Source organism: Mobula birostris, chromosome 16 (genome assembly GCF_030028105.1).
Source record: "Mobula birostris isolate sMobBir1 chromosome 16, sMobBir1.hap1, whole genome shotgun sequence".
In the NCBI taxonomy this organism is placed as follows: domain Eukaryota; kingdom Metazoa; phylum Chordata; class Chondrichthyes; order Myliobatiformes; family Myliobatidae; genus Mobula; species Mobula birostris.
This window is the reverse complement of record NC_092385.1, coordinates 64742060-64767553: the sequence shown is the minus strand read 5'-3', so window position 1 is coordinate 64767553 and position 25494 is coordinate 64742060. Positions and strand designations below refer to the sequence as shown.

At 41.9% G+C, this 25494-nt stretch overlaps 2 protein-coding genes across 5 annotated transcripts in view; one reads left to right on the top strand and one right to left on the bottom strand.

Annotated features, from left to right (window-relative positions):
- LOC140211190 (protein ABHD14A-like) overlaps positions 1 to 13681 on the bottom strand; it is a 29250-nt gene extending 15569 nt beyond the window's left edge. The window contains exons 1-2 of one of the 3 annotated variants that reach the window (XM_072280760.1): positions 13600 to 13661; positions 5737 to 6022 (exon numbers count right to left, since the gene is read on the bottom strand). In XM_072280760.1, coding sequence (XP_072136861.1) covers positions 5737 to 5999 — 263 coding nt within the window. In that variant the 5' untranslated portion in view covers positions 6000 to 6022; positions 13600 to 13661. Of the gene's footprint in view, positions 1 to 5736; positions 6023 to 13466; positions 13527 to 13599 lie in introns of those variants that run through there. The other 2 variants (XM_072280762.1, XM_072280763.1) reach the window with 2 other exon arrangements.
- LOC140211189 (transmembrane and coiled-coil domains protein 1-like) overlaps positions 13602 to 25494 on the top strand; it is an 87745-nt gene continuing 75852 nt past the window's right edge. The window contains exons 1-2 of one of the 2 annotated variants that reach the window (XM_072280759.1): positions 13602 to 13868; positions 14954 to 15685. In XM_072280759.1, coding sequence (XP_072136860.1) covers positions 15125 to 15685 — 561 coding nt within the window. In that variant the 5' untranslated portion in view covers positions 13602 to 13868; positions 14954 to 15124. Of the gene's footprint in view, positions 13880 to 14953; positions 15686 to 25494 lie in introns of both variants that reach the window. The other variant, XM_072280758.1, reaches the window with a different exon arrangement.

Genomic DNA, 25494 nt, shown 5'->3' with positions numbered 1-25494 from the left:
GTATGAATGATGGTAGAGGAACAAGGATAAACATAACAACAGTCACTGAGTCAGTATTAGATATTACGTTAGTGTCTAATACCTTGGCTGGAGTTAGTAACTGGGGAGTTTGGACTGCTTCAACAGTAGGCAGTGATCACTACCCAGTTTTATGTTCAGTGGGTGAAAGAGTTGAAGTAAGACCAGGTGGTGGAATCCCAAAGTGGGTGTTTGGAAAAGCAGATTGAGATATGTTCCAGAAGTTGAGTGAAGAAGCATTGACAAGGATTGGCATTGCTGGAAATATAGATGAATTAAACAGTCAAGTGACTTCAGCAATTATTATGGTAGCAGAAGGATCTATACCTAGGAGTAAAAATAGGATGAATAGGAAACTGGTATCATGGTAGACAGAGGAATGTTGTCAGGCTGTAAAAAACAGAAATAGAGCACTCAGGCTAGTTAAAAGAACCCATAATATGCAGCATTTGATTCAATATAAGAAGGTACAGGCAGTGGTGAGAAGAACTATACGTCAAGCTAAAAGGGCAAGTTGGAGGAGTTTTTGCAACAAAATTGGAAGAACAACACCTGTGGGAGAGGTACAGGGAATGATTAAGAGGATGGGAGGAGATAGAATGAATGGGAATATCCAGTTATGATATCTGAGGAGGAAACAGCAGTCTTCAGTAGGGATAAGGCTGAGATCATGGCCAAGTCATTTGTACAGATATACAGTTCAGAAAATTTGTCTGGAGAAGGAGAAGGGAAAGAACAATAAGTCAACACCCAGGTGTGTTAAACAGGAGGGAAGAAACTGATGATAAATTTGATGATCCATTTACGTTGGCAGAAATGGTGAGAGCAATAAAGAGATTGAGACCAACCTCCCCAGGGAAAGATCTGATATGCTAGTTATGCTAAAAAATCTAGGAGAAGGAGCGCTCTTGAAGTTGCTGCATTTTTATAACGGAGTGTGGGAGGAGGGAAGATAAACAAGTGCATGGAATGAGGCAGTAGTAATTCCAATAAGGAAACCTGGCAAGGATCTGTCAAAACCCACTAGCTACAGACCAATAGCATTAACATCAAATATATGCAAGATAATAGAAAGGATGATAACAGAAAGGTTATCATGTGAGCTTGAGAAGAGGGGAATGCTGGCAAGTTATCAGAGTGGTTTTAGGAAGGGAAGGAATTCCATAGACTCAGTGATAAGGTTAGAGACTGAAATAAGAAAGGCCCAGGCAAATAAAGAGTCAGTAGTTGCAGCGTTTTTTGACATAGAAAAAGCCTATGATATGATGTGGAAGGAAGGATTGTTAACTAAACTGCACAAGATGGGGGTTGGTGGGAGAGTTTTTAATTGGATAAAAGATTTTTTATTTGGTAGAAAAATTCAAGTTCGGATTGGATCAGAATGATCAAATCAGAACATAGTGGTGGAGTGGGGTTATGATTGGGGATGTAGATTTTCAGTAGAAAAGACTCAAACTGTATTTTTCACCAGGAAAAGAATTGAGGTAGGGAAGAAGTTAAGGATGTATGGGATTGAATTAGAAAGGGTTGGATCATTTAAATTTCTGGGAGTTATATTTGTTTCACGATTAACATGGGCAGACCATATCAGGAAAGTTGAGGAGAAATGTAAAAAAGTAATAAATGTGATGAGATGTTTGACTGGTAGGGAATGGGGAGCAAGTTGTTCAGCGTTGAAGAGAATGAATGTGGCTTTAGTAAGATCTGCGTTGGACTGTGGAAATATAGCATATGGATCAGCAGCTAGGTCTCTTATAAGGAAACTGGATGTGACTTAGGCTCAGGCTTTGAGAGTGTGCAGTGGGGCTTTTAAAACATCACCAGTATCAGCCCTACAGGTAGAAGTGGGAGTAATGCCTTTGGAACTAAGAAGAATGCAATTGATGGCAAACTACTGGGCTAATTTGCAGGGGCACAGTTATTCTCACCCTGCAAAAGGAGTGTTGCAGGAGTGCTGGGAAAATGGGAGGTTTCAGAGTCAGGTAGGGAATGATATTGCTAAAGAATGTGGAGTGTTTGATCTAACGATAAGTCCTTCAGTAGTTTATCTGGTTGTAGCTCCATGGACGATTGTATGGCCTGACATAGACTGGCATTTGTTAGAGGTAAAAAGGAAAGGAAACTATAAAACTGATTTGGTACGCAAACACGAGGAATTCTGCAGATGCTGAAAATTCAAGCAACACACATCAAAGTTGCTGGTGATCGCAGCAGGCCAGGCAGCATCTCTAGGAAGAGGTACAGTCGATGTTTCGGGCCGAGACCCTTCATCAGGACTAACTGAAAGAAGAGTTAGTAAGAGATTTGAAACTGGGAGGGGGAGGGGGATATCCAAAATGATAGAAGAAGACAGGAGGGGGAGGGATGGAGCCAAGAGCTGGACAGTTGATTGGCAAAGGGATATGAGAGGATCATGGGACAGGAGGCCCAGGGAGAAAGAAAAGGGGGAGGGGAGAAAAACCCAGAGGATGGGCAAGGGGTACAGTGAGAGGGACAGAGGGAGAAAAAGGAGAGAGAGAAAAAGAATGTGTGTATATAAATAAATAACAGATGGGGTACGAGGGGGAGGTGGGGCATTAGTGGAAGTTTGAGAAGTCAATGTTCATGCCATCAGGTTGGAGGCTACCCAGACGGAATATAAGGTGTTGTTCCTCCAACCTGAGTGCGGCTTCATCTTTACAGTAGAGGAGGCCGTGGAGAGGCATATCAGAATGGGAATGGGACATGGAATTAAAATGTGTGGCCACTGGAAGATCCTGCTCTCTCTGGCGGACAAAGCGTAGGTGTTCAGCAAAACGATCTCCCAGTCAGAAAGAAAATATAGAAATGCACATTAGTATCAGTAAAGCAGAGGTTAAGTGTGTAATCTGGGAAAAAAAATCAACCAAATCTGGCAAGAAAGATGGGACACGGAGGGGAAAGGGAGGCATTTATATCAAATACAAGAGAGTGTTGCAGGTACTAGGGCAGGTAGTGGATACAGAAGACAGGAAACTGTGTGGACTAGGTTAAGGCTGGGGCACTGTGCATTAAATAAAACATTGAAAGTGATAGGGAAACACCAGACAGGATTGTGTGAGGAACGTCAGGAAGAGGAGTCAGTAGAACATGTAGTTCTGAGTTGCAGGAAGTATGGGTTACAGAGAGAGATGATGAGAATTAATCTAAGGGAATTGGGGGTACAGGAATTCACATTAAAAGGGTTGCTGGGCATGGGTGAGAGAGCACAGGTCAGGGTATTTTTAGCTTTCTTAAGGGATACAGGGTTTTTTTTTATTGGATATGATGGATAAGCAGGAATAGGGTACTAGGTTGGCCAAAGATGGGAGGATAAAGTGTAGGTTAGGGTATGTATGTGTGTGTGTGATTGGGTGAAGGGATTTAGAATGTAAGTCTATAGCACACTCTGGAGCAGAAGGTGGCAGTAATGCACCATTAAGCTGGGTGCCAACCGCTGTAAAACAAGACAGAGAAGAAGAAGAAGAGCAGGTTGGATGGTAGTTAGGGCAGTGGCATGCTTCTCCTGCAAGATATGAGAGATCTTGTCACTCAAGATCCCACCTGTGTGAAGTGTGTCCAGCTGCAGCCCCTGATTGATTGCATGAAGCAAATGGACACTCAGAAGTTTTAGTGAGGTGGTCACACTAAATTACAGGCTGGGTGACCACCAAGAAATGTCACCTGTGCATAAAAGGCACAGAATCCACAGGATGCATATAGAAACATGGTGTTGAGCTGGAGGTTCAGTCATGATGGTAATAAATACACAGCAGGCTCAATAGGCTCCTATTTTTATGTTTCTTTAACAGATTTATACAATTTATATACCTGTCTAAATGTCTCTTAAATGTAGTGATTGTATCTAGTTTCACCATCTCCTCTGCAATAAGCTCAAGGTATCTACCATTTTCTGTGTGAAAAAAGCTCAGACCCTCCCCCTTAAAACTTATTGCACTCATTATAAACGTGTGCTCTCTTGCTTTTGATATCCCTTCCATGGGTAACTCTAAGCCCAGCTTATTCAGTCACTTCCCATAACTGAAATCTTCCAGTCCAGAGAACATCTAGGTGAATTTCCTCTACACACTCCAGAGTGCAACATTCTTCCTCTACTGTGATGACCAGAACATGGCCTACCACCTTGCTCAGTACTGTAGGTGAGGTCTAATCAGTGTTTTAGAAGTTACAATGTAATTTCCCATATCTTATATTCTATGCCCAACCAATGAAGGCGAGCATGTCATATGCCTTCCTCACTACCATTTTCAGGGAACTATATAATTGAACCCCAAGGTCTCTCTTCTGCCACTACCCTCTTAGCCATCTAAGCTAGTCCCATTTTGCCATGTTTGGCCTATATGCCTCCAAACCTTTCCTGTCTACCTGTCCAAGAATTTGTTAAATATTGTTAACAGACATGCCTCAAAACCATTTCCTCTGGCAGTTCATGTCATACTCTTTGGATGAAAAAGTGGCCCTCAAAATCTTATTAAATCTCAAGCCAACTTTGAACCCAATTGCCCATTGCCTTCTGTACCAACCATGTGAAACATTCAAGTGTCTTACTAAAGTTCATTCACACATTGTTTGCTACCTGCCTTCATGTTAGTTACCTCCTCAATCATCTAAGTTGTCTCTTCAAAATACTCATATCAATTTTAGACTTTCCCCCACACTAAGCCATGCCGACTATTCCTGATCAGTCCTTCACTTTCCAAATGTAAGGAGATTGTAACCCTTTTATGGAAATTTCTCCAGTATCTACTGCCCTTAAGTAATGGAACAGCATTAGCCATCCTCCAATCTTCTACTACTTTTCCTGTGGCTAATGAAGATGCAAAAAAAAAAGCATAGTTTCACTTTCCCTACCACCTTGCTCCCCCTGGTATCCTGGGATAGATATCACCTAGTACTGGGCATTTCAAAGTAACCACCACTGACCTATCCAGACAAACAAAGTACCCCTCTAAATCTATTATAGATACATAAAAAATAGGAGCCCATTGAGCCTGCAGTGTATTTATTACCATAATGGCTGACTCTCCACCACAATACCATGTTTCTGTATGCTTCATGTGGAATCTGTGCCTTTTATGCACAGGTGATATTGGCTGTGTGGGGCATGCTAAGTGTCTGAGAGCACACTGAAGGTCAGTGGGACCCTAGGACCACTACACTTGTTTCTCAGCCAAACCACTAGCTGGGCCAAAACATTGCCTTCAATTTCATAGGTTCATTTTTCCCGAGAAGGTTATTTATTTATTACTTAATGTGCAGAGTAGGCCCCTCTGCCCCTTCAAGATTCACCACCTCAACAATGCCAATTTAACTCTAACCTAAACACAGGACAATTTACAATGACCAATTAACCTACCCAGTACATCTTTGGACTGTGGGAGGAAACCAGAGCACCTAGGGGAAACCCACACAATCCATGGGGAGGACATACAGAGACTCCTTACGGGCGACACTGGAACTGAACTCTGACACTCCAAGTTGTTGCCCAATGTCTGGTAGCTTCTGGAGGTGGTTTTAAATAATATCAAGAGATATTGCATTGCCCACAACTTTAAATTTTTTGAATTAGTTAACCTTACCTTACCCTTTAGAGATACATGCTGGCTCCCTTTTATCAACCTACTCAAATGTTTCAGGTGTAAAAACACTTCAGTATAACTGGACTTTTAATGGCTCCTATATTTCTTTGATCTCATTTACCTAGGCTGTGATCTTTCTCCATCCTTTCCTGGTGGTACTGCTTCTCTGTAGAACATGTCCAGTATTACTGCACTTTGGGTATAATGCACAGTGACATTGACTGAGAGCTGCCGGCTGTTACTCATACCAAGCGTCTGTGGGAGCCCTGAAGGCTTGGTATCAGAAAGCAGGACGTTAGGAAGAAAATAGTAGACTAAAACTGTAGCTCCAATAAGAAATGCAAAGATCATCAGGTTATTTCCGGTGGATGAACAGGTTCGCATATTTTTCCTCTAAAGGGGGAAAGCTGCAATGACAAAGGAGCACAAAATTCCAGTTATATAAGCGTGGTCCACCAGTTCCCACATGTTGTGACTGTAACATACTATCTGCTCAGTCAGCTCTGTTATAGATCATTGAATGAAAACAGGCCACCAGTTCAACTGTTCCAAGCTAGCCAAGATTGCCATCTAAGCTAGTCCCATTTTGCTATGTTTGGCCTATATGCCTCCAAACCTTTCCTGTCTACCTGTCCAAGGACTTGTTAAATATTGTTAACATACATGCCTCAAAACCATTTCCTCCGGCAGTTCATTTCATACTCTTTGGTTGAAAAAGTGGCCCTCAAAATCTTATTAAATCTCCCCACCCTCACCTTAAACCTGTGCCCTCTAGCTCCTGAATCCTCAACTCCTGACAAAAAGACTATGTGCACTGACCCTACTGGTGCCCCTCATGCTTTTGTACACCTCTCCAAGATCAACTCTCATTCTCCTATGCTCCAGTGAAAACAGCTCCAAATTTCTCAACCTCTGTCCATAGTTCGGTTCCTCAGTCAACTAGATCATGGAGTCCTACAGCATGGAAACTGGTCCGTGCCAACCAACACCACTGGACACACAGCTTTGTGCAAGGGAGATTACATCACACAAATTTGATCATGTTTTTTACAAGTAGTAACCAAAAACGTCATTGAGGGTAGAGTAGTAGGCACAGTCTACATGGACCTTGGTTAGCCCTTCAATAACGTTCTGCATTGTAAGCTGCTATGGAAAGTTAGATTGCATGGAATCCAGGGAGAGCTAGCTAAATAGATACACATTTGGTTTGATGGAAGGAAACCATCATGGAAAAAATGAAGAGTGATGGTGGAAGATTGCATTTCAGACTGGAGACCCATGACTAGTGGTGTTCCTGAGGGAAGGTTGGTGGTCAGTGTGGGTACATTGCCATTTGTCAATGATTTGGTTGTCCAAGACGTGGTTAATAAATTTGCAGATGACTCTGAAACAGGTGGTGTCATAGACAGTGAAGATTGTTACCAGGATTTACAGAGGAATCTTGATCAGGTGGGTAAGTGGGTTGAGTAATGGCAAAAAGAGTTTAATTCAGCTAAGTATGAGGTTCTGCATTTTGGGAAAATATTAAGGTAGGATTTTTACAGTGAATGGTAGGGTCCTGTAGAGTGTTTAAGAACAGAGGAAACTAAAAGTAACATTGCAGGTAGACAGGGTGCTGAAGGTGGCTTCTGGCATGCTGGTCAGCATCACTCAAGGAACTGAGTATAGAAGTTGAGATGTTATGTTGCTGTTACACAAGACAGTGTTAAGGCTGCATTTGTAATATTGCATTCTGTTTTACTTAGAACATAGAATAGTACAGCATAGTACAGGCCCTTCGGCCCACAATGTTGTGTCATTGATCACCCTGCTTTTGGAAATATGGTATTAAGCTGGAAAGATTGCAAATGAGATTGATCAGCATGTTGCCAGGACTCTCAAGTTATGAAGAGAGGTTGAGTAGGTTATAACTGTTTTAATTTGAGCAGAGGAGAATGAGAGGTTATTTTATAGAATTTGCAGTCTTTTTCCAAGGGAAAGGGAATCAAAAACTGTAAGGCATAGTCTTAAGGTGAGAGGGGAAAAATTTAATAGGAATCTGGGAGGGAACTTTTTCACCCCGAGTGGTCTATATATAGACTAGAGGAAGTGGTTTAAGCAGTCACATTAACACTTAAAAGACTGTTGGACAAGTACATGGATAGGAAAGGTTTAGGGGGATATGGGCCAAATGGAACTAACTTAGATGAGGTCCGTGACTGGCATGGACAGCTGGGCCAAAGCACCTGTTGTGCTGTATGACAATGAACTGTACAGCAGGATTGAGAGGCTGGATGGCCTTCTGCTCCTCATCCTGATGTACATTTGTTCACGGAACACACACCAAATGCTAGAGGTACTCCGCAGGCCAGGCAGCATCTATGGGAAAGATTAAACAGTTGACGTTTCGGGCTGAGACCCTTCATCAGGGCTGGAGGGAAAAGATGCGGTCAGCGTTAGAAGGTGAAGGGAGGGAAGGAAGAAATACAAGGTAGTAGCTGACAGGTGAAACTGGGAGAAGGGGAGGGATGAAGTAAAGAGCTGGGAAGTTAATTGGTGAAAGCATTAACGGACTGGAGAAGGGGGAATCTGATAGGAGAGGACAGAAGGCCATGGAAGAAAGTGAAGGGGTAGGAGCACCAGAGGGAGGTGATGGACAGGTAAGGTGAGAAAGGGAAATGGGAATCGGGAATGGTGAAGGTGGGGGACCAACACCAGAAGTTCAAGAAATTGATGTTCATGCCATCAGGTTAAAGAGTACCCAAACAGAATATAAGATGTTCCTCCCCCAACCTGAGTGCGGCCTCATCGCAGCAGTAGAGGAGGCCATGGACTCTCATGTCAGAATGGGAATGAGAAGTAGAATTAAAATAGGTGGCCATTGGGAGATCCCACTTTTTCTGGCAGACGGACGGCAGATGCTTAGCAAACTGGTCTCCTAATTGCCGTTGGGTCTCACTGATATAAAGGAGGCCACACTGGGAGCTCCAGATACAGTAGATGACTCCGACAGACTCACAGGAGAAGTACTGCCTCATTTGGAAGGACTGTTCGGGGCCCTTAATGGTAGTGAGAGAGGAGGTATAGGGCCAGGTGTAGCACTTGTTTCGTTTGCAAGTTTAAGTGCTACGAATGAATTCAGTGGGGAGGGCGAATGGAAGAAAGGAGTGATCCCTGCAGAAAACAGAAAGTGAGATCCTCCCCACTGATCTCCCTCTGGAGATCCTTGATGATTTTGAGCACTTGAATAAGATTTGATTCACATTCAGAATACTCTAATTTTCTCCAGACTATCTACGTACATTCTTTTAAGATTTTTTGTGAACCCCTACTGTGCTTTCATATCCTTATTCTGTTGTGAATAGGTGTAAAACTTTGTTGTCAACCCAGTGATAAGACAACACATTATTTGTTGTTTTGTTGTGTTCTGCCAAGCATTGTGGGCATGCTATGTTGGTGCCAGAATGCAACACTTGCAGGCTGCCCCCAGCACATGTTGCAAACTATGTATTCACTATAAATTTTGATGTATACGTGACAAATAAATTTGAATCTAGAATCTTGCTTTTGTGCTACCGTACATGCCTCTGTGTATAAAATGTTTTTGTTTTAAATTTTTTTAACCAATTTTGCCACGTGTAGAGGTATATTCTTGCATTGCCTTTTGAATTGTACTCCTTGTTGTAATGCTTACCCTCACTACTCCTATCACTTGTCCTCTGCTTAATTTGTGTCTGTTGTGGCAGTTTATCTGCCGACATATGCATGTCTGTTATTGTTATCTTGCAATGACTCCACAGGAGCTTGCTGACCCGCACCACTTTAATCATTTTTCAGCTGACAATTTGGCTCAAGAAAGCACCATCTGTATGAGACTTTGAAAGTAACAAATGCAAATGGTATAACTGAACAACAGCGATGTGGTTTAGGATGATGCGATGGAATGGTCCTTCTGCAGCTAACCTAGGATATCAGCTCCCACTGGAAAAACCTCCCTATTGTAACAAACCTTTTCCTACTTTTGGAGTAGAGCATAGATTGGTAGTAGAATCGGAGTAGATGAAATGTTTGGTCTGAATGGCTTATTTCTGTGCTGTATCTCTCTGAATATAACAGGGTTCATGTAATGACTAAAAAGGGTAGTCCAGTTACAATGATTGCTACCTTTTCAGAATCAGCTAGGATTTCGCAAAAAATATTCTGGCCTTGACAGCATTCCAAGAACAAATCCTTGAAAAGAAGGAGAGCAGATTCAGTGCATAAAAATCCTTTCTGCGCGAATCCTGTTTGCCTTCTTTAGGTCCATACAGATAGATAGATAGATAGATATACTTTATTGATCCCGAGGGAAATTGCGTTTCGTTACAGCCGCACCAACCAAGAATAGAGCGTAAATATAGCAATACAAAAACCCCAACAATCAAATGACAAAATGCAAACTATGCCAGATGGAAATAAGTCCAGGACCAGCCTATTGGCTCAGGGTGTCTGACCCTCCATGGGAGGAGCTGCAAAGTTCGAACAACCTCCCGTGATGCCCAGTGTTGTATCCTGGTGGAATATGGCCGGAGTCCAAACAGCAAAAAGTTCAATATCCGGTCTACAAACACATTCCTCGATTGTAATATGACCCGGATGCCTTCTATGCCTTGTCTTTTCAAGAGCTTGTCTATACTTAACTGTAGTAATTGTCCTCTTCTGACAGCGAGTTCCAGATAGAAAAATCAACTTGTTCCTCAGTCCCCTTTAAACCTCTATCCTCTCACCTAAAACTATCCCCCCCCCCACCATTTTTGATACCTGTATCAAGGGAAAAGGAATCAGATCAATACCTCATAATTTTACAAACAGTCATCTTTGGTGTTATGGCCATTCAGCTAATGGAATTTCACCCTTTCATAATCCATTGATCGCCACCCAGAAGTCTGAAATATAGTATAATTTTACTCTTGTAATTGTTGTGCAGGGGAAGAAAATAGGAATAAATAAAATACACAAAATGCTGGAAGAACCCAACAGACCAGGCAGTATTTATGGAGAAGAATAAACAGTCAACATTTCCAGTCAGAGCTTTCATCAGGATAAATTTTTTATGACTTGCATTTCTTAACACATGCACAGGTGATGTGACTTTGCATTATAGAAAAACACAATATTATTCACTTACAAGGAATGTAATCCCCCTGTAACATGGGATTGCCTGCACCTCTAGTAGATTGCCACTCAGCCCCTTATGCTCCAGGAAAAACAAACCCACCCTATCCAATCTTTCTTCATTATTAAAGTCCTTCAATCCAACATGCTGGTGTTTCTCTTCTGTACTCTCTCTGAAATTCAGAGCTTCCAGGACCATGCTCAGCCAAGAGTTAGTTCTAGCCATAACAAACCTCTTGAAATGCTTCACTATAGTAGATGTGGGTGAGTGGTTCCAGTCAAAGGTGCACCAAACCCTGCTTTCCTCGGGCACTGATATGATTGCTATCCTCTTGAAGCAGGTAGGGACAGGCAGCAGTGAGAGGTTAAAAGAATCCCAGTCAGCCGGTCAGCACAGATTTTTAGTACACCATCAGGACCTAATGCTATGTGAGGATTCACACCCTTGAAAAATGTTCTGTCATTGGTGTCTGAAAAAAGTTAACAGAGTTGCCAGATGCTGTGGCAACTCACAGGGTGTTGTGCTATTCTCTTTTTAAAGTGTACGTGAAAGGTATTGAGCTCATCCGGGAGTGAAGCATCGCTGCCACTTAAGTTGTTAGGTTTCGTCTCATAGGAAGTATTGGCACGTAAATCCTGCCACAACTGTCGTGCATCTGATTGTCCCTCTAATTTCACTCAAAGTTGCCTTTTCACTCTTCTGCTGGCCTCTTCCGGGTTGTTCCTGGACTTCTTGAAGAATTGAAGATTGCCAGTCTTGACCACCACAATCCAGCCATCAACAGACTGTGCGTTTCCTGGTTCATCCAGGGGTTCCAGTTTTGGAAAACTCAGTAAGCACATACTCATCCATGCAGGTCTTGATGAAGTCAATGATGGCCGTGGCATATTCATTCAGATACAAAGATGAATCCCTCAATACGGGGCAGTCCACTGACTCAAAGAATCCTGTAAATACTTCCTTCACCACTCTTGACCAAACCTTTGTAGTCCTCACCATTGGTGCTGTAGTCCTCTATCTCTGCCTATGTGCCAAAGTATAGAAATACAGCTAGGTGATCAGATGTGTGGGTGTGGGATGACATAGTAAGTGTTCTTTAACAGTAATCAAGTGTGTTGGCTCCTCTAGTTCCACAGATGACATGTTGGTGATAGTTTGTCAGAGACCTTGTCAGACAAGCTTGGTTGAAATGTCCTGTGATAATCAGGAAGGCAAAACGGTGCACTGTCTTGTGATTGTTAATCACGGAGCTCAGCACCTCCAATGAGAGGTTAACAACTGCCAGAGGTGGAATGTACAGTACCACCAGGATGATGGTAGAGAACTCCCTTGACAGGTAGTATGTACAACGCCTGACCACTAAATGTTCCAGTTAAATGGACATAACTGCCACAGAACAGGCACACCTGTGCACTATAATGAGTTATTCATGAAGCAAGTGCTGCCACGTCTGTCTTTACCTGATACCTCCACCCAGTCCACATGGTGCATGGTCAAGCCCTAAGGCTGAATGCTTTGTATGGAACACAAGGGGTGAGCCATGTCTCCGTGAAACATAGTACGCAAGCCCTTGGTACTGCAGTCTTGCTCCAAGGTGTTCAGTTCCATTTTCCAGAGACTGTACTTTAGTCAGGAGGTTAGTCGGAAGGGGTGGGTTAGAGCCCTGTCCTTCTGTTTTTTTTTTGGAATTCTCCCCAGCATGTAATTTCTGAAGACAATGTTGTGCCTCCAGATGCCGCACTCACTCCTGAATTTTACTTCTGAAGATAATTGGTTCTTTTAAATAACTCGAAATGCGGTTACATACCGCATGGCTGCAAATTTCAGCTGTAATAGTAGTAAATGGGAATACTTCGTAATTTCTTTGGGAGCTGCACACAAAAATTCACCCTTCATGGGCAACAACTTTTCAATCATTGTAACCTAGGTGTCGAGACAGACCATTTGAAATGGTGCTGGGAATCTTACTCCATGCATGGGGGAGGTTTGGAGCCCACTGTCCACAACCCATAACCCACACCCACAGCGACCAATGTTCCCTCTAATTTATAATGGCCAGTGTGTACAAAAATCTTGTGCTGTGCAATTTTTTTTGCCCAGTGACAGCATATGTGCACTTTATTTTATATATAGAGCTATATTTTAACACTGTCAATAAAAACTTCGATCTCCTCTTGGATTCACTCTTTTTCACTCTTATTCATCTGCACTCTCACAACATACATAGCAGGCCTGTAGAGGGAAATGAAGAATTTTCTCGCCTGAGCTTTTGCACATCATCCAGATGTGATTCGCTTACTAACTGACGCTTTAAACAGTGACTATCACACCACTTCTTTCCACTTGCAAATTCTCCGGCAAGTATTGCATTGCGACAATACACGCAGGTAACACAATCTGTATCGTACATAAATATTTCCCATAGTACGTTCCTGACCTCATGAGCTTTCAGTGTAGCAGTTTCTACTGTTTCCTTAAGCCATTCTGCTTTAAATGAACTAGCAATTCTTTTACGTTTCATGCCCTCTGCTACTTTGGAATTCGACATAGAGAATGAATAATTTCTTCAAACTAGACTACAAAATAAGCCAGTTCCAAAATCCGCAGACAAATCATCTCAATGAAACAAATCAATACTCCATACTGTATTGTCAAGTGTCCGCCTGAGAAACCGGAAACGGAAATATGATTGTGCACGATCGTGAAATATACTTAACGGTCAACGTGAGAACCTTCTGTGCGCAGTTTAAATTCCTTTGTGTGCTAGTGGTAAAAGATGTATGCGCACGCGCACTTAAGAGGAAACATTGACACCAACCCCCACGCCCACCCCTCAGCACCCTCACCTACCTGGGCCCTCGTCGCTCTGCTCAGATTGGTCGGAGGCGGTGCTGCGCTGCGCTCTGACGTCATGGCGCTGTCGCAGGTTGGGAGTCGGCGCCGCGGCGGCGTGTGATTGTGCTGTACTACGTTCTCGGCCCCCTGGACATGGACTGACCGACCGTTCTGGGAATGTGCTAGGTGGTGGCTCCGGCTTGGGGGCGACGTCGGCCTCTTTTCCGCCGGAGGACAGTCCCGCATTGGGGGCAGGCTGTTGCACGCGGTGTCAGCGGGCTGAGGTGAACAGACGGTGCGTCTAGACGGGAGAACAGAGCGGTCTGAGGGAGGTGATGGAGTCGGGACCTGCAGTGTAGGGGAAAGGCCAAGGCTTATGAGTGAGGACACCTGGGGTTGGTGCATGGGAAGGAGGTGGGGATGGGGTGTATGTGGATGCTATTGCCTGAGTGCTAAATTGGGAATTTCTATGATTAGATTGGGTATGCGAGTTTCAGCTCGGTCTGCAGTTCGTGACGGGGTGTTGAACAGAGGAAAACAGAGCAGATTTGATTTCTATTTATGGACTGGTATTCTAATTAAAGAATTAATATGGCAAAGGTGGGGCAACAAGCAATTTTCCGGAGGAACCTAGTGAATCGATCATAAAAGTTGGGATATGGATAGCAGGTAGTTGGAATAGTGGCGGTACTTCCTCAAGCTGCCGTTGTGATGGAGAGGGTGGATAACTCTGGCAGCAAACTTCACTCTGGTGTCACAGTAAAGAATAGTTAGGAATTATGCAACTCAAATTCCAATGAGTATGTTACATTTATTATTAAAATACTTTTTAAAGGTTAATTTTGTTGCTTATTTATGTGGATTAGGTTTGAGTATTTTATTGAAACATTACACTAGCTTTTTTGCTGTCACCCTTGCTTTGGCTGTTAGTGCACTGAATGCTTCAGTTATGCTTCTAGTCTAGTTTTTGGAGCTAATTATATTAGATTTCTGATTTCTAATCTATCGTGCATTTTTTTTTTATCTCAACTTGTTTTTGTTTTGCTCGAAATGCAAATGGGTTGAACTAGAACATTGATCTGGCTAAATAATTTTCTGGAGCTTTCATTCTGCTTGGGACAGAAGCTCAAATTTTTTTTCCCCTTTAAACTGTGAAATAATTAAGCCAAATATTAAGAGCCTGGGCAATGTTATTTTTAGAAAAACCCAACAGACCAATTTGGGCTCACTGCTTCAAATGAAACAGGCTATTAACCTGCTAATATTTTGATTGGCTGATGAGAATGGAGGTCAGAAATGTTTGAGCAGAGTTTTATTATTTTATATATGCATGACATGTAATGTTTGCTTTTTTTTCCTTTTATGTCAGACAAGCATGAAGTGACATTGACAGGTGCTGCATGCTGAAATCTAATGAGAATGCACCGCCTATGCAGGAACTAGACCACGAAATGAAACTATTGTTTAAAGAGATCCGTATCATTTATTTGCCAGTAAATATAATGTATATGAATTTTGAAATCTAAAGAAAAAGCTTCAGATGGAGCAGATTAATAATGACCCTTCACTTAATGACCTAGACAGCGACAGCAGACCCACAGACAACGCGGGCAGAAAATCAAGTGAATTAGAACACTCCTTGTCCAAAATAACACACAATGCTTTCGAGAACTTCGGGCAAGGTTTAAAACAGCTTTTTCATCACCAACGTCGCCGATCATCTGTCTCACCCCAAGATGGTCTCCACATTCAATCTGACCAAGAGCTCCCGAGCCCAGACACCTGTGTCCCAACTGCCGAGCTGGACTGGCAAGCTCCAGCTCAACACGCTGCCCAGAGCACTGCTCTCAACAGGGTCCTACAGCAGTTCCGTGTTGCTCCCATGATGAAACGGGGTGCAAGCCTGCACAGCCGGAAGAACAAATTGGACCTGCCCAGAGGAAGTCCACAGATATCTCGCAAGTCAGCACCAGATGGCACTGGTTCTCTCCTGCTACAGTCTGGCAGACCCCGCTCCTCCTCCACTACTGAACCACCAACCTCCTCTTTGTTTATGGACACCCTGACCTTCAGTCCTCATTCAGGAGAGGAGTTTGACCGGGTAATGACTTATCTTTTTTACATGTCTGTTAGTCTGTGCAGTTGTTGAGTGTAGTCAGATTACTGTGGGAGACTGAAATGCTGTTATGTTTTCATAGCAGATTGTCAGGTTATGTTGTAGCTGGTCCTCCACTGTGTTTAATATGTGCTGCAGATGCTGATTCCAGTGGAGAACTTCATACTGACTGCACTTCTAGGGTTTCAATTGTTACTGGACTTGGTGCTCGTTAGAGATTGAGGTGAGTGCACTGATTTGGAGGAACAACTGAACCCTGTCATGTACAGCACGTGAAAATTTTCCAGAAAACAATAATGCATAAAACTCCAATAATCCACTATCTGACCACTTAGAAATCCCAGTAGTTTGTAGCTAGCTCATCAGGTGATGTTTTCATTTGCCACTTGCTGGGGTCCTGATGGCTTTGCTCCTACTCTTCTTGCTGGAGCCCTTGTTCATGCCCTTGTCTGAAACTTGTGATGTTCACTGAAATGATACTGTGCACGATCTTCTAAGTCTGTACACTTTTTTTTTCTATTGCACATGCCTTCAGGGAGCATTCAGGGATGATCCAGGGAGCATTCTGATAAACCTCTATTATGACCTTTAGACAGAGGAACAGAATTGGTCCACCCGGCTGGCCCATTGAGTTTGCTCTGCCATTCCGTCATGGCTGATTTACTATCCTTCTCAACCCCATTCTCCTGCCTTCTCGCTGTAACCTTTGACACTGACTAATCAAAAACCTATCAACTTCCACTTTAAATATACCCAATGACGTGTCCTTCACAGCCGCCTGTGGCAATGGATTCCACAGATTCACCACCCTCTGGCTATAGAAATTATAAATGTATGTCCCTCTATTCTGAGGCTGTGTCCTCCGGTCTTAGTGTTCCCCACTGTGGGAAACATTCTCTCCATATCCACTCTTTCAATATTTGATCGGTTTCAATGAGATCTGTCCCCCTCCCCCATTGTTCTGAACTCCAGAGCCATTAAACGCATGAGCATACACTTCCCTATACTATATTCCAGCTGCAACTTCTTTGCCCATTCTCCTAATCTATCTTGGTCCTTCTGTCATCTGCCTGCTTCCTCAACACTACTTGTCCCTTCAACTATCTTTGTATTGTTCGCAAACTTGGCCACAAAGCCATCAATTCAGTCATCCAAATTATTGACAGATAATGTGAAAAGAAGTGGTCCCAACATTCACTCCTATGGAACACTGCTAGTCACCAGCGGCCAACCAGGAAGACCTGCTTCTTCTCACTCTTTGCCTCCTGCCAGTCAGCCAATCTTTTACCCCTGCTAGAATCTTTCCTGTAATACCATGGGCTCTTATCTTGTTCAGCAGCTTCATGTTGGCACCTTGTCAAAGGCTTTCTGAAAATCCAAGTAAACAACATTTACTGACTTTCCTTTGTCTATATGCCTGTTATTTTGTCAAATGATTCCAACATTTTTGTCTGGCAAAATTTTCCCTTAAGGAAATCCATGCTGAATTTAGCCTATTTTATCATGTGCCTCCATGTAGTCAGAAACCTCGCATGGACTCCAGCTTCTTCCCAACTACTAAAGTCAGGCTAACTGGCCTCAGTTTCCTTTCTACTACCTCCTTCCCTTCTGAAGGAGTGGAGTGACATTTGCAATTTGCCAATCCTTCAGAACCATTTCAGAATCCAGTGATTCTTGTCAGGTCACTACTTATGCCTCCACAATCTCTTCAGCCACCTCTATCAGAACCCTGTGGTGTAGTCCATCTGACCCAGGTGAGTTACCTACTTTTAGATCCTTCAGCTTCTGAAGCATCTTTTCCTTAATAACAACTAAACTTACATTTAAACTTACCCCCTGACATTTGAATTTCTGGCATACTGCTAATGTCTTCAACAGTGAAGACTGATGAAATAAACTTATTTTTCTGTCATTTTTTCCCCCATTGTCCCCTTTCCAGCGTGATTTTCCAACGGTCCATCATCCACTCTTTTACTCTTTATATATTTGAAAAAACTTCTTGTATCTTTTATATTACTGGTGAGCTTACCTTCATATTTCATATTTTCTCTCCTTGTGCTTTTTAACTGTCTTAAAAATTCCCAATCCTCTCTGTCACTCATTTTTATTCTATCGTATTTTCTCCCTTTTCCTATTATACTGTCTTCCCTTATCTGCAACGGTGCATCGTCCTGCCTTTAGAATACTACTACTTTTAGATCTGGCGCCTTCTGAATAGTTCCCAGAAACTCCAGCCATTGTGCTCTGACATCATCCCTAAAATCAATTTTGGCGAGCTCTTCTTTTAGGCCTCTGACATTCCCTTTACTCCACTGTAATATTGATACATTTGACTTTAGCTTCTGTCTCTCAAACTGTAGGGTAAATTCTATCATAGAATGATCATGGTCTTCAAAGATTCCTTTACTTTAAGCTCCCTAACCAAATCTGATTCATTACAGAACACAGGATTGCCTTTTCCCTATTGGACTCAATTACAAGCTGCTCTAAAAAGCAATTTCGTAGGCATTCTACAAAGTCTTTTGGGATCCAACATCAACTTGATTTTCTCAATTTACCTTCATATTGAAATCCCAAATGACTATTCTAACATTGCCCTTTTCACATGCCTTTTCTATATTCTGTTGTAATTTTTTACCCCATGGCTACAGTCTATAACTTCCATCATGATCTTGCAGTTTCAAAATTATCCACAAGGATTCTACATCTTCTGAACCTATGTCACCTCTTTCTAAGGATTTGATTTCATCTATTACCATCAGAGCCATACAGCGCCTCTTCCTACCTTCCTGTCCTTTCAAGACAATATGTATCCTTGGATATGAAGCTCCCAGTTATGATCTTTCTGCCACGACTCATTGATGTTCACACGTCATACCTGCCAACCTCTCATGACGCCACAAGGTCAGCTACCTGATTCCGCAAACTGTGTTCAAATATAACACCTTCAGTACTGTTTTCATCACCCTTCTTGATTTTGCCCCCATGTTACACTTCAATTCATCCTACTGATTTCAGTGATGCTCTGTCATTTACCTGTTCTTCCTCAGTCTCACTACACACTGCATCTACTTGTATATCAGCTGCCCCATCCTCAACCTGATCACACTGATACCATCCCCTTGCCAAATTAGCTTTAATCATCTCTAAAGCTTCCACTTTCTTCCTATAGTGAGGTGATCAGAACTGAGGGTAAAACGTCAGATGTGGCCTAACCACAGTTTTATAATGCTGCATCATAACTTAGTGCCTCAACTGATAAAGTCAGGCACACAATATACCTTCTTTACCACCCTTTTGACTTGTGCAGCTACTTTCAGAGAGCTATGGACTTGGAACCCAAGATTCCTGTATATCAACACTGTTAAGGATCTTGCAAATAATGGTGTGGCTTTACATTGTGGGTACAGCACCTTACACTTAGCTGGATGTGGCGATGATGATATGGCGATCTTGATGATGGGTTTACTTGAAAACTTTGTAATAGTGGAATCTTGGGCGCAGGATTGGAGTGATCTTGAAGCTGGAAAGAGCACTCACTGCTAATTGACTAGCACGTGTCTGGAAATACAAGGAAACACTGCAAAGTTAGAAATCAAACTGGAAATTGTGGAGTGCTTTTGTTGTTAATTGGGAAAATAGATGAATGTATTTTGTCTTTTAAAGAGTTGGACAAAGGTAAATGAAAATGGTTGCAGGGTTGAGGAAGTTTGAGTGTAGAATCAGACTGGAGAGTTGTATGGTCTGGGGATCACTACCTATAAGGACTGCAGAAACAAAGATTTTGAGAGGAGAATTGTATGGGAAGAAAATAATTGGTAGGTCAACAGGATTGAAGTGATTGCTGTAGTACCTCTCCACTTGAATAATTGTTTTATGCCTGACTGAGGAGACGTGCATAGTTTGTAATGACTTCCCCACCCTTGAGTTATCTAAACATTGCTCTTGTCTTGCCACAGTTCTTTCACGATACTTCATTCTACCTTGCAGTTACTGAGTTTTGATGACATGGTCTTCAGTTATTTTGTATTTGCTGTTTCTGAGAGCTGAATAGCGAGGATGGGAGCTGTTGAGTTGAACAGGGAGGTGAAAGACAGTTTTTGTCATATTGCTGAGGGATAGCATTGAGAGTTCGCCCCTCAGTTTCTTCAAAGTTGTCAAGAGTGCTTGCAAGTCTACCTGACTTGCCAGAATTTCGACTGCTCATGTGCCAGGCAGTGACCATCTCCACAGAGAATCTGACTACATTTGACATTCAATTGCGTTATCATCATCATCTTGGGTTTATTGTTAACAGGAATATGATGGGGTACTTGTACTTGAGCTACAAGATCAGCTTGGCAGCTGTGGTTTATGCAAAGTGACTAAACTCCTGAACACCTCCCCCAACATCATCTTACTGTCCACAAAGATCAGGATACTCTCCATTTGCTTTGGATTAGTGTACTCCCAACAACAATCAAATCTCAACATCACCTTGGATAAAGCTGCTTGTTTCATTGGGGTCCCTATTAAACACCCTCAATATTTATCCCCTTCACCTCAGACACGTAGCGACTGCGGAATGTACCATTTGCAAAATGCACTGCAGTTACTGGCCCAGACAGCACCACCCAAACCTGGAACCTCCATCAACGAGAAATATAGATGTTCAAAGGGACCTCCATGCAGCACCAGTCAGAGGGGCAGTTAGTGTGAGACGATATGAGTTATGGGGTAAAGAGGTGTTACTGCAATAATAGAGGGCTTGGTGAGACTGCACCTGGAGTATGGTGCACAGTTTTGACTTCCTATCTTTAAAAGGAAGATTTATTATCCTAAGTATAGCAAGATTTCTTAGATTAAGTATCTAATTCCCAACTCCTAGAGTTTAGAAGAATGTGGGAAGGTTTTATTGAACATCGAAAATTCTCACAGGCTGAAAACGGGGACCTGTTTCTGTGGGCTGGGGAGTGTAGAACTAGAGGTCACTGTCTCAAGAGTAAAGGACAGGATGTTTAGAGCTGAGACGGGGAGAAATTTCTTCACTCGGACTGGTGAATCTTTGGCATTCCACATCAGAGGGCTCTGGAGGTTCTGTCTCAATAAATACTGATAATTGCATATTAAAGGAATGAAGAGATGTGGGATTAGTGGGGGAATACTACACTGAGCTAAATCAACTCGGATCAATGGATAACTGATCTGTGAGGGAAAGGGCAGCATCCATGTGGGAACACCACCACCAAAACCTTTCCCTCCGAGTCACACAACCATCCTGACTTGGAAACCTATTACAAACCCTTTATCTTCCTGAAAATCCCCTCTCTGGTGGCTCACCCTCATTCCACAGCAAATAAAGATAGGTTATAAATGCTGATTTTTGCCAATGTTGCCTGGATTCCTAAAAGTGAAAATGGAAACAGTTGCTACTATAAAAACAATTTTATATTATTGTTAGAAAAGTTTCCCCTCCTCAATGTATCTTTGGAGTGGAAAAATTAAAGCACTCTAAATTGTGAACTGTGCTAATGAAAAAATAATAGCAAGAAAAGGCCATTCAGCCCTTCAATTCTGCTCTGCTTTGCAATGAGATCATGGCTGATCTTTTACCTGAGCTATTTTTTTAAATCTGATTTGCTGGTTACTTACTGTTGATCTCAGTCAGCAATTGAGATTCTGCAGTTGAATGAATTCCAAATATTCACAGTCCACTGGACGAAGACTTCTCAGAGCTGTCCTAAATTGCTAGGACCTTGTTTTGAGATTGTGACTCTGATTTTTCAACACTCAGCTAGGTAAACACCTGGTATTCCCCTTAAGAAATCTGTATGTTTAGTTGAGCTCTACCTATATCTCCAAATTCAAAAGATATTGGATCAGTCTGTTGAATCTTGGTTCATTCACTTTATCTTAAATCTATTTTTTCTTTGAGGGACCAGCTTGTATGTAACAGTACAACTGCAGTTTTGCCAGGGCTTCCAATAATTGAGAAAAGTCATCACTGTTTTTGTAATCAAATCCTCTAATTTGAAAAAAAGGCCATTATGCATTTTGTCCTTGTGACTGGAGAGTCTGTGAAGCTGGTGACATAGCATGCAGGCATCATACTGGAGACACACTTGGAAGAGTCATTAGCTTATAAGTTAATGAACAAAGGTAACAACAGGACAATATATATAGTTACAATACATTCATAGTGCTTCCTTTGAGCGCACAATTTTCAAACACCTAGATCTTCGCATCTGCACACCCAAACTGAGTGTTAATTACTGCTGTCTCTGAGCTGCATATACAGACATCTCAGGTGAATGCGATGTTTCCTGGTTTGCAGTCAATCCCAGTCTCCAGGTCATTGTTCTGGGCTGCATTTTAAATTTAACCTAATGAAGACTAGTTGCTGTTGAAAACAATATTTGCTCTATTCCAGGGTACACCCAACAGTCTTGCTACTGTTTTGTTTACTGAGTCTGCATGTTAACCCTCAGTTTCTCAGTACAGTCGACCCTCCTTATCCATGGGGGATTGGTTGCGGGACCCCCCGCGGATACCAAAAAAACGTGGATGCTCAAGTCCCTTATTTAACCTGTCTCAGTGCAATGGACTTTAGGACCCGACGGAGCTCTGAATCCGCGGAGTTTCTGTTCACAAAAATAATCATGATCATGATTGGAAATAAAGTGGAAATAATAAAGCGATCGGAAAGAGGTGAAACGCCATTGGAAAAGCGTTAGGCTACAGTTGGTCAACGATCGGAACAATTTTAAAGGATAAAGTGAGAAAAGCCCTGCCCCGATGAAAGCTACAATTATCACTAAGCAACACAGTGGTTTAATTATTGAAATGCATAGAAAGGTAAAATATATACTAAGACAAACTGACTAACTGACGCGCAATAATACCGGATGTACCTGTTCCGATTTAGTAAGAGAACTTCAGTTTTTTTTCTCAATCCCAATCCGCGGTAACTTACGCACATCCTCCCTATTACTTTAAATCATCTCTAGATGACTTATAATACCTAATACAATGTAAATGCTATGCTCAAACAAGTGCTGGAGAGCAAACTTCTGGGTTTTCCCGATCCGCGGTTGGTTAAATCTGCGCATGCGGAGCCCGCGGATAAGGAGGGCCGACTGTACTTTCAAATGTGTTGTTCTTTCTACCAGATCAGATGCATCCATTTGCATCCATTTTGCAATTCTCACTGCCACCCAACCTTATTGTTAAATGTGTTTCTTTGACTCAGATCTTTGGAAAGGATTGTGAACAGCTAGGGCCTCAGAACCAATATCTGAACTTTATTCTTCCCGCTTTCTATTCAGAAATTAGTGTTATCAGCTAGAATCATACACTGCCTTTCCAAGTGCCAATTACTCATGTCCCACAGAATTTTTCCTTTAAATACCCTATCTCTGATGTTTGACTTGCAGTCCTGCAAGACATATCCCCGTTGCATTTTGTGAACGAAAGTCCCACGTTTGCTGCCCTCCTATTATCTGGAGTAGCATAGTGGTTAGCACATCGCTTTACAGTACCGGCAGCTTGGGTTCATTTCTCACTGCTGCATGTGTAAGGAGTTTGTATGTTCTTCCCGTGACTGCATGTGTTTCCCATGGGTGCTCTGGTTTCCTCCCACAGCCAAAAGACCTACCATTTGGTAGGTTAATTATCATTGTAAATTGTCACGGGATCAGGCTAGGATTAAGTTGGGGGATTATTGAGTGGTTTGGCTCGAAGGGCCTACTCCACACCATGTCAATAAATAAATCTGGTATCCTCACCTGTTTTCTACTGCCTACCGTTGGGTGAACTAAAGAAATCGCCATTTCTCTTCCCAAATGTTCATCTGCCTGTACTATAGCCGTTGACATTTGAGGTCCTCGTTCATCCGCCTTCTCCGTCATAAGTTCAGTTACTGAACTTGCCGGATCTGCCGTTGGCCTTCGCTCTTATCCTGAGCAGGAACCCTTGGAGGTGCTACCATTCCGGCTCAGAGTTGACTGTTACTAGATACTAGGTTTCCTGGAATCTATTTGCTAAGAAAGCCATGGTCAAACTCTCAAAATGTGTCACACAACAACAGCGTCAAGAGGATCTTCAAGACAATTCTGAAGATGCTTTGCTCGGTAGGGTTGATTCTGGTCAGCAGGGGATCCCCGACTGTCGTCAAGCTACTGCTCATAAAGTTCAAGTAACACAAAAGAAAATTATTTCCACTTGGAATGTAAGAACCCTATATCAAGCAGGAAGATTGGACAATGTGATAAATGAAGTGGAAAGACTAAAGATTAACATCATGGGAATTAGTGAAGTTGGTTGGATAGGTGCTGGAACATGTCAGAGTAGAAATAAAACACTCATTTATTCTTGTGGAACATCCTATACTAATGGAGTAGGAATTCTTATGGATGAAAACATGACAAAAAGTGTTTTAGGACATTGGGCAATATCAGAAAGAGTGCTTCTAGGATTCAGAGGACAACCATTTGATTTAGCAACTATACAGGTACATGCACCAACAATAGATGGAACAAATGAGGATATAGATAAATTCTATGAAGAGCTTGAACAAGCAAAGAATGGATGCAAATCTCAAGATATTGTTATCGTCATGGGAGATCTAAATGCTAAAGTAGGACAAGGTGCTGATGGAAATACCATAGGAAAATTTAGACTAGGGAAAAGAAATGAAAGAGGTGAGAAATGAGTAGAATGGTGCAAGACGAATAACCAGGTCATTATGAATACCTACTTTAAAAACCATCCAAGACGTTTGTGGACCTGGAAAGGTCCAGGTGATAACACTAGAAATCAAATTGACTTTATTACTATAAACCGAAGATTTAGAAACTCAGTGACTCAATGCAAAACATATCCCGGTGCAGACTGTAATAGTGACCATAACCCAGTAGTATGTCATGTAAAAGTAAAACTTAAAAAAACTAAAGAAGCAAAAACCTGAACAATCCCTTGACTACTTGCAATTAATTAAAGAAGAAAACTTAAGACAAGAATTTACAATTGAAGTAAGGAATAGATTTCAAAGTCTAGAAATAGAATCTGTTGAAGATGATAGCAATCATGTAGAAATGAAATTTAGCTCTCTGAAGGATGCCTTGGTAGAATCAGCAAAGTCAGTGATTCCTAAAAAAAGCACAAAGAATAAATGGATGACAAATGAAGTCAAAAATCTAATGGAAGAAAGGAGACGGAAGAAGACAAATCCTATAGAAAATAGGTCCTTAGATAAAGTTAAAAGCTTATGTCAAAAAGCCAAAGAAGTATGGTTAAACCAGGAATGTGAGCAAATAGAAAGAATCCCTATTATTGATCCAAAAAGGTTACATCAACAAATCAAGAATATCACTGGTAAAAAGCTCCTCTGTTCTTCAGGTGAATGTTTGAAAGCAAAGGAAAAAGATGAGATTATGAACAGATGGATTGAGTATATTCAAGAATTGTTTGAAGACGATTGAGGTGAAAAACCAGAAATTAAGAAAAACATTGAAGGTCCAAGTATTTTAAAATCTGAAGTTCATAATGCAGTAAATAAGATGAAGAAAGGAAAGGCAGCAGGTCCTGATGAATTAGTAATGGAACAAATTATCACTCTTGAAGATTATGGAATTGAAAAACTTACTGATTTAATCAATGACATTTATGAGACTGGAATACTACCAGAAGAGGTTAAAAAAATCAGTATTTATCAGTCTTCCAAAGAAACCTGGAACAATAGAATGTGAATTCCGTAGGACCGTAAGTTTAATGGGTCATATCACCAAAATACTTCTAAGAATTTTGATGAGAAGAGC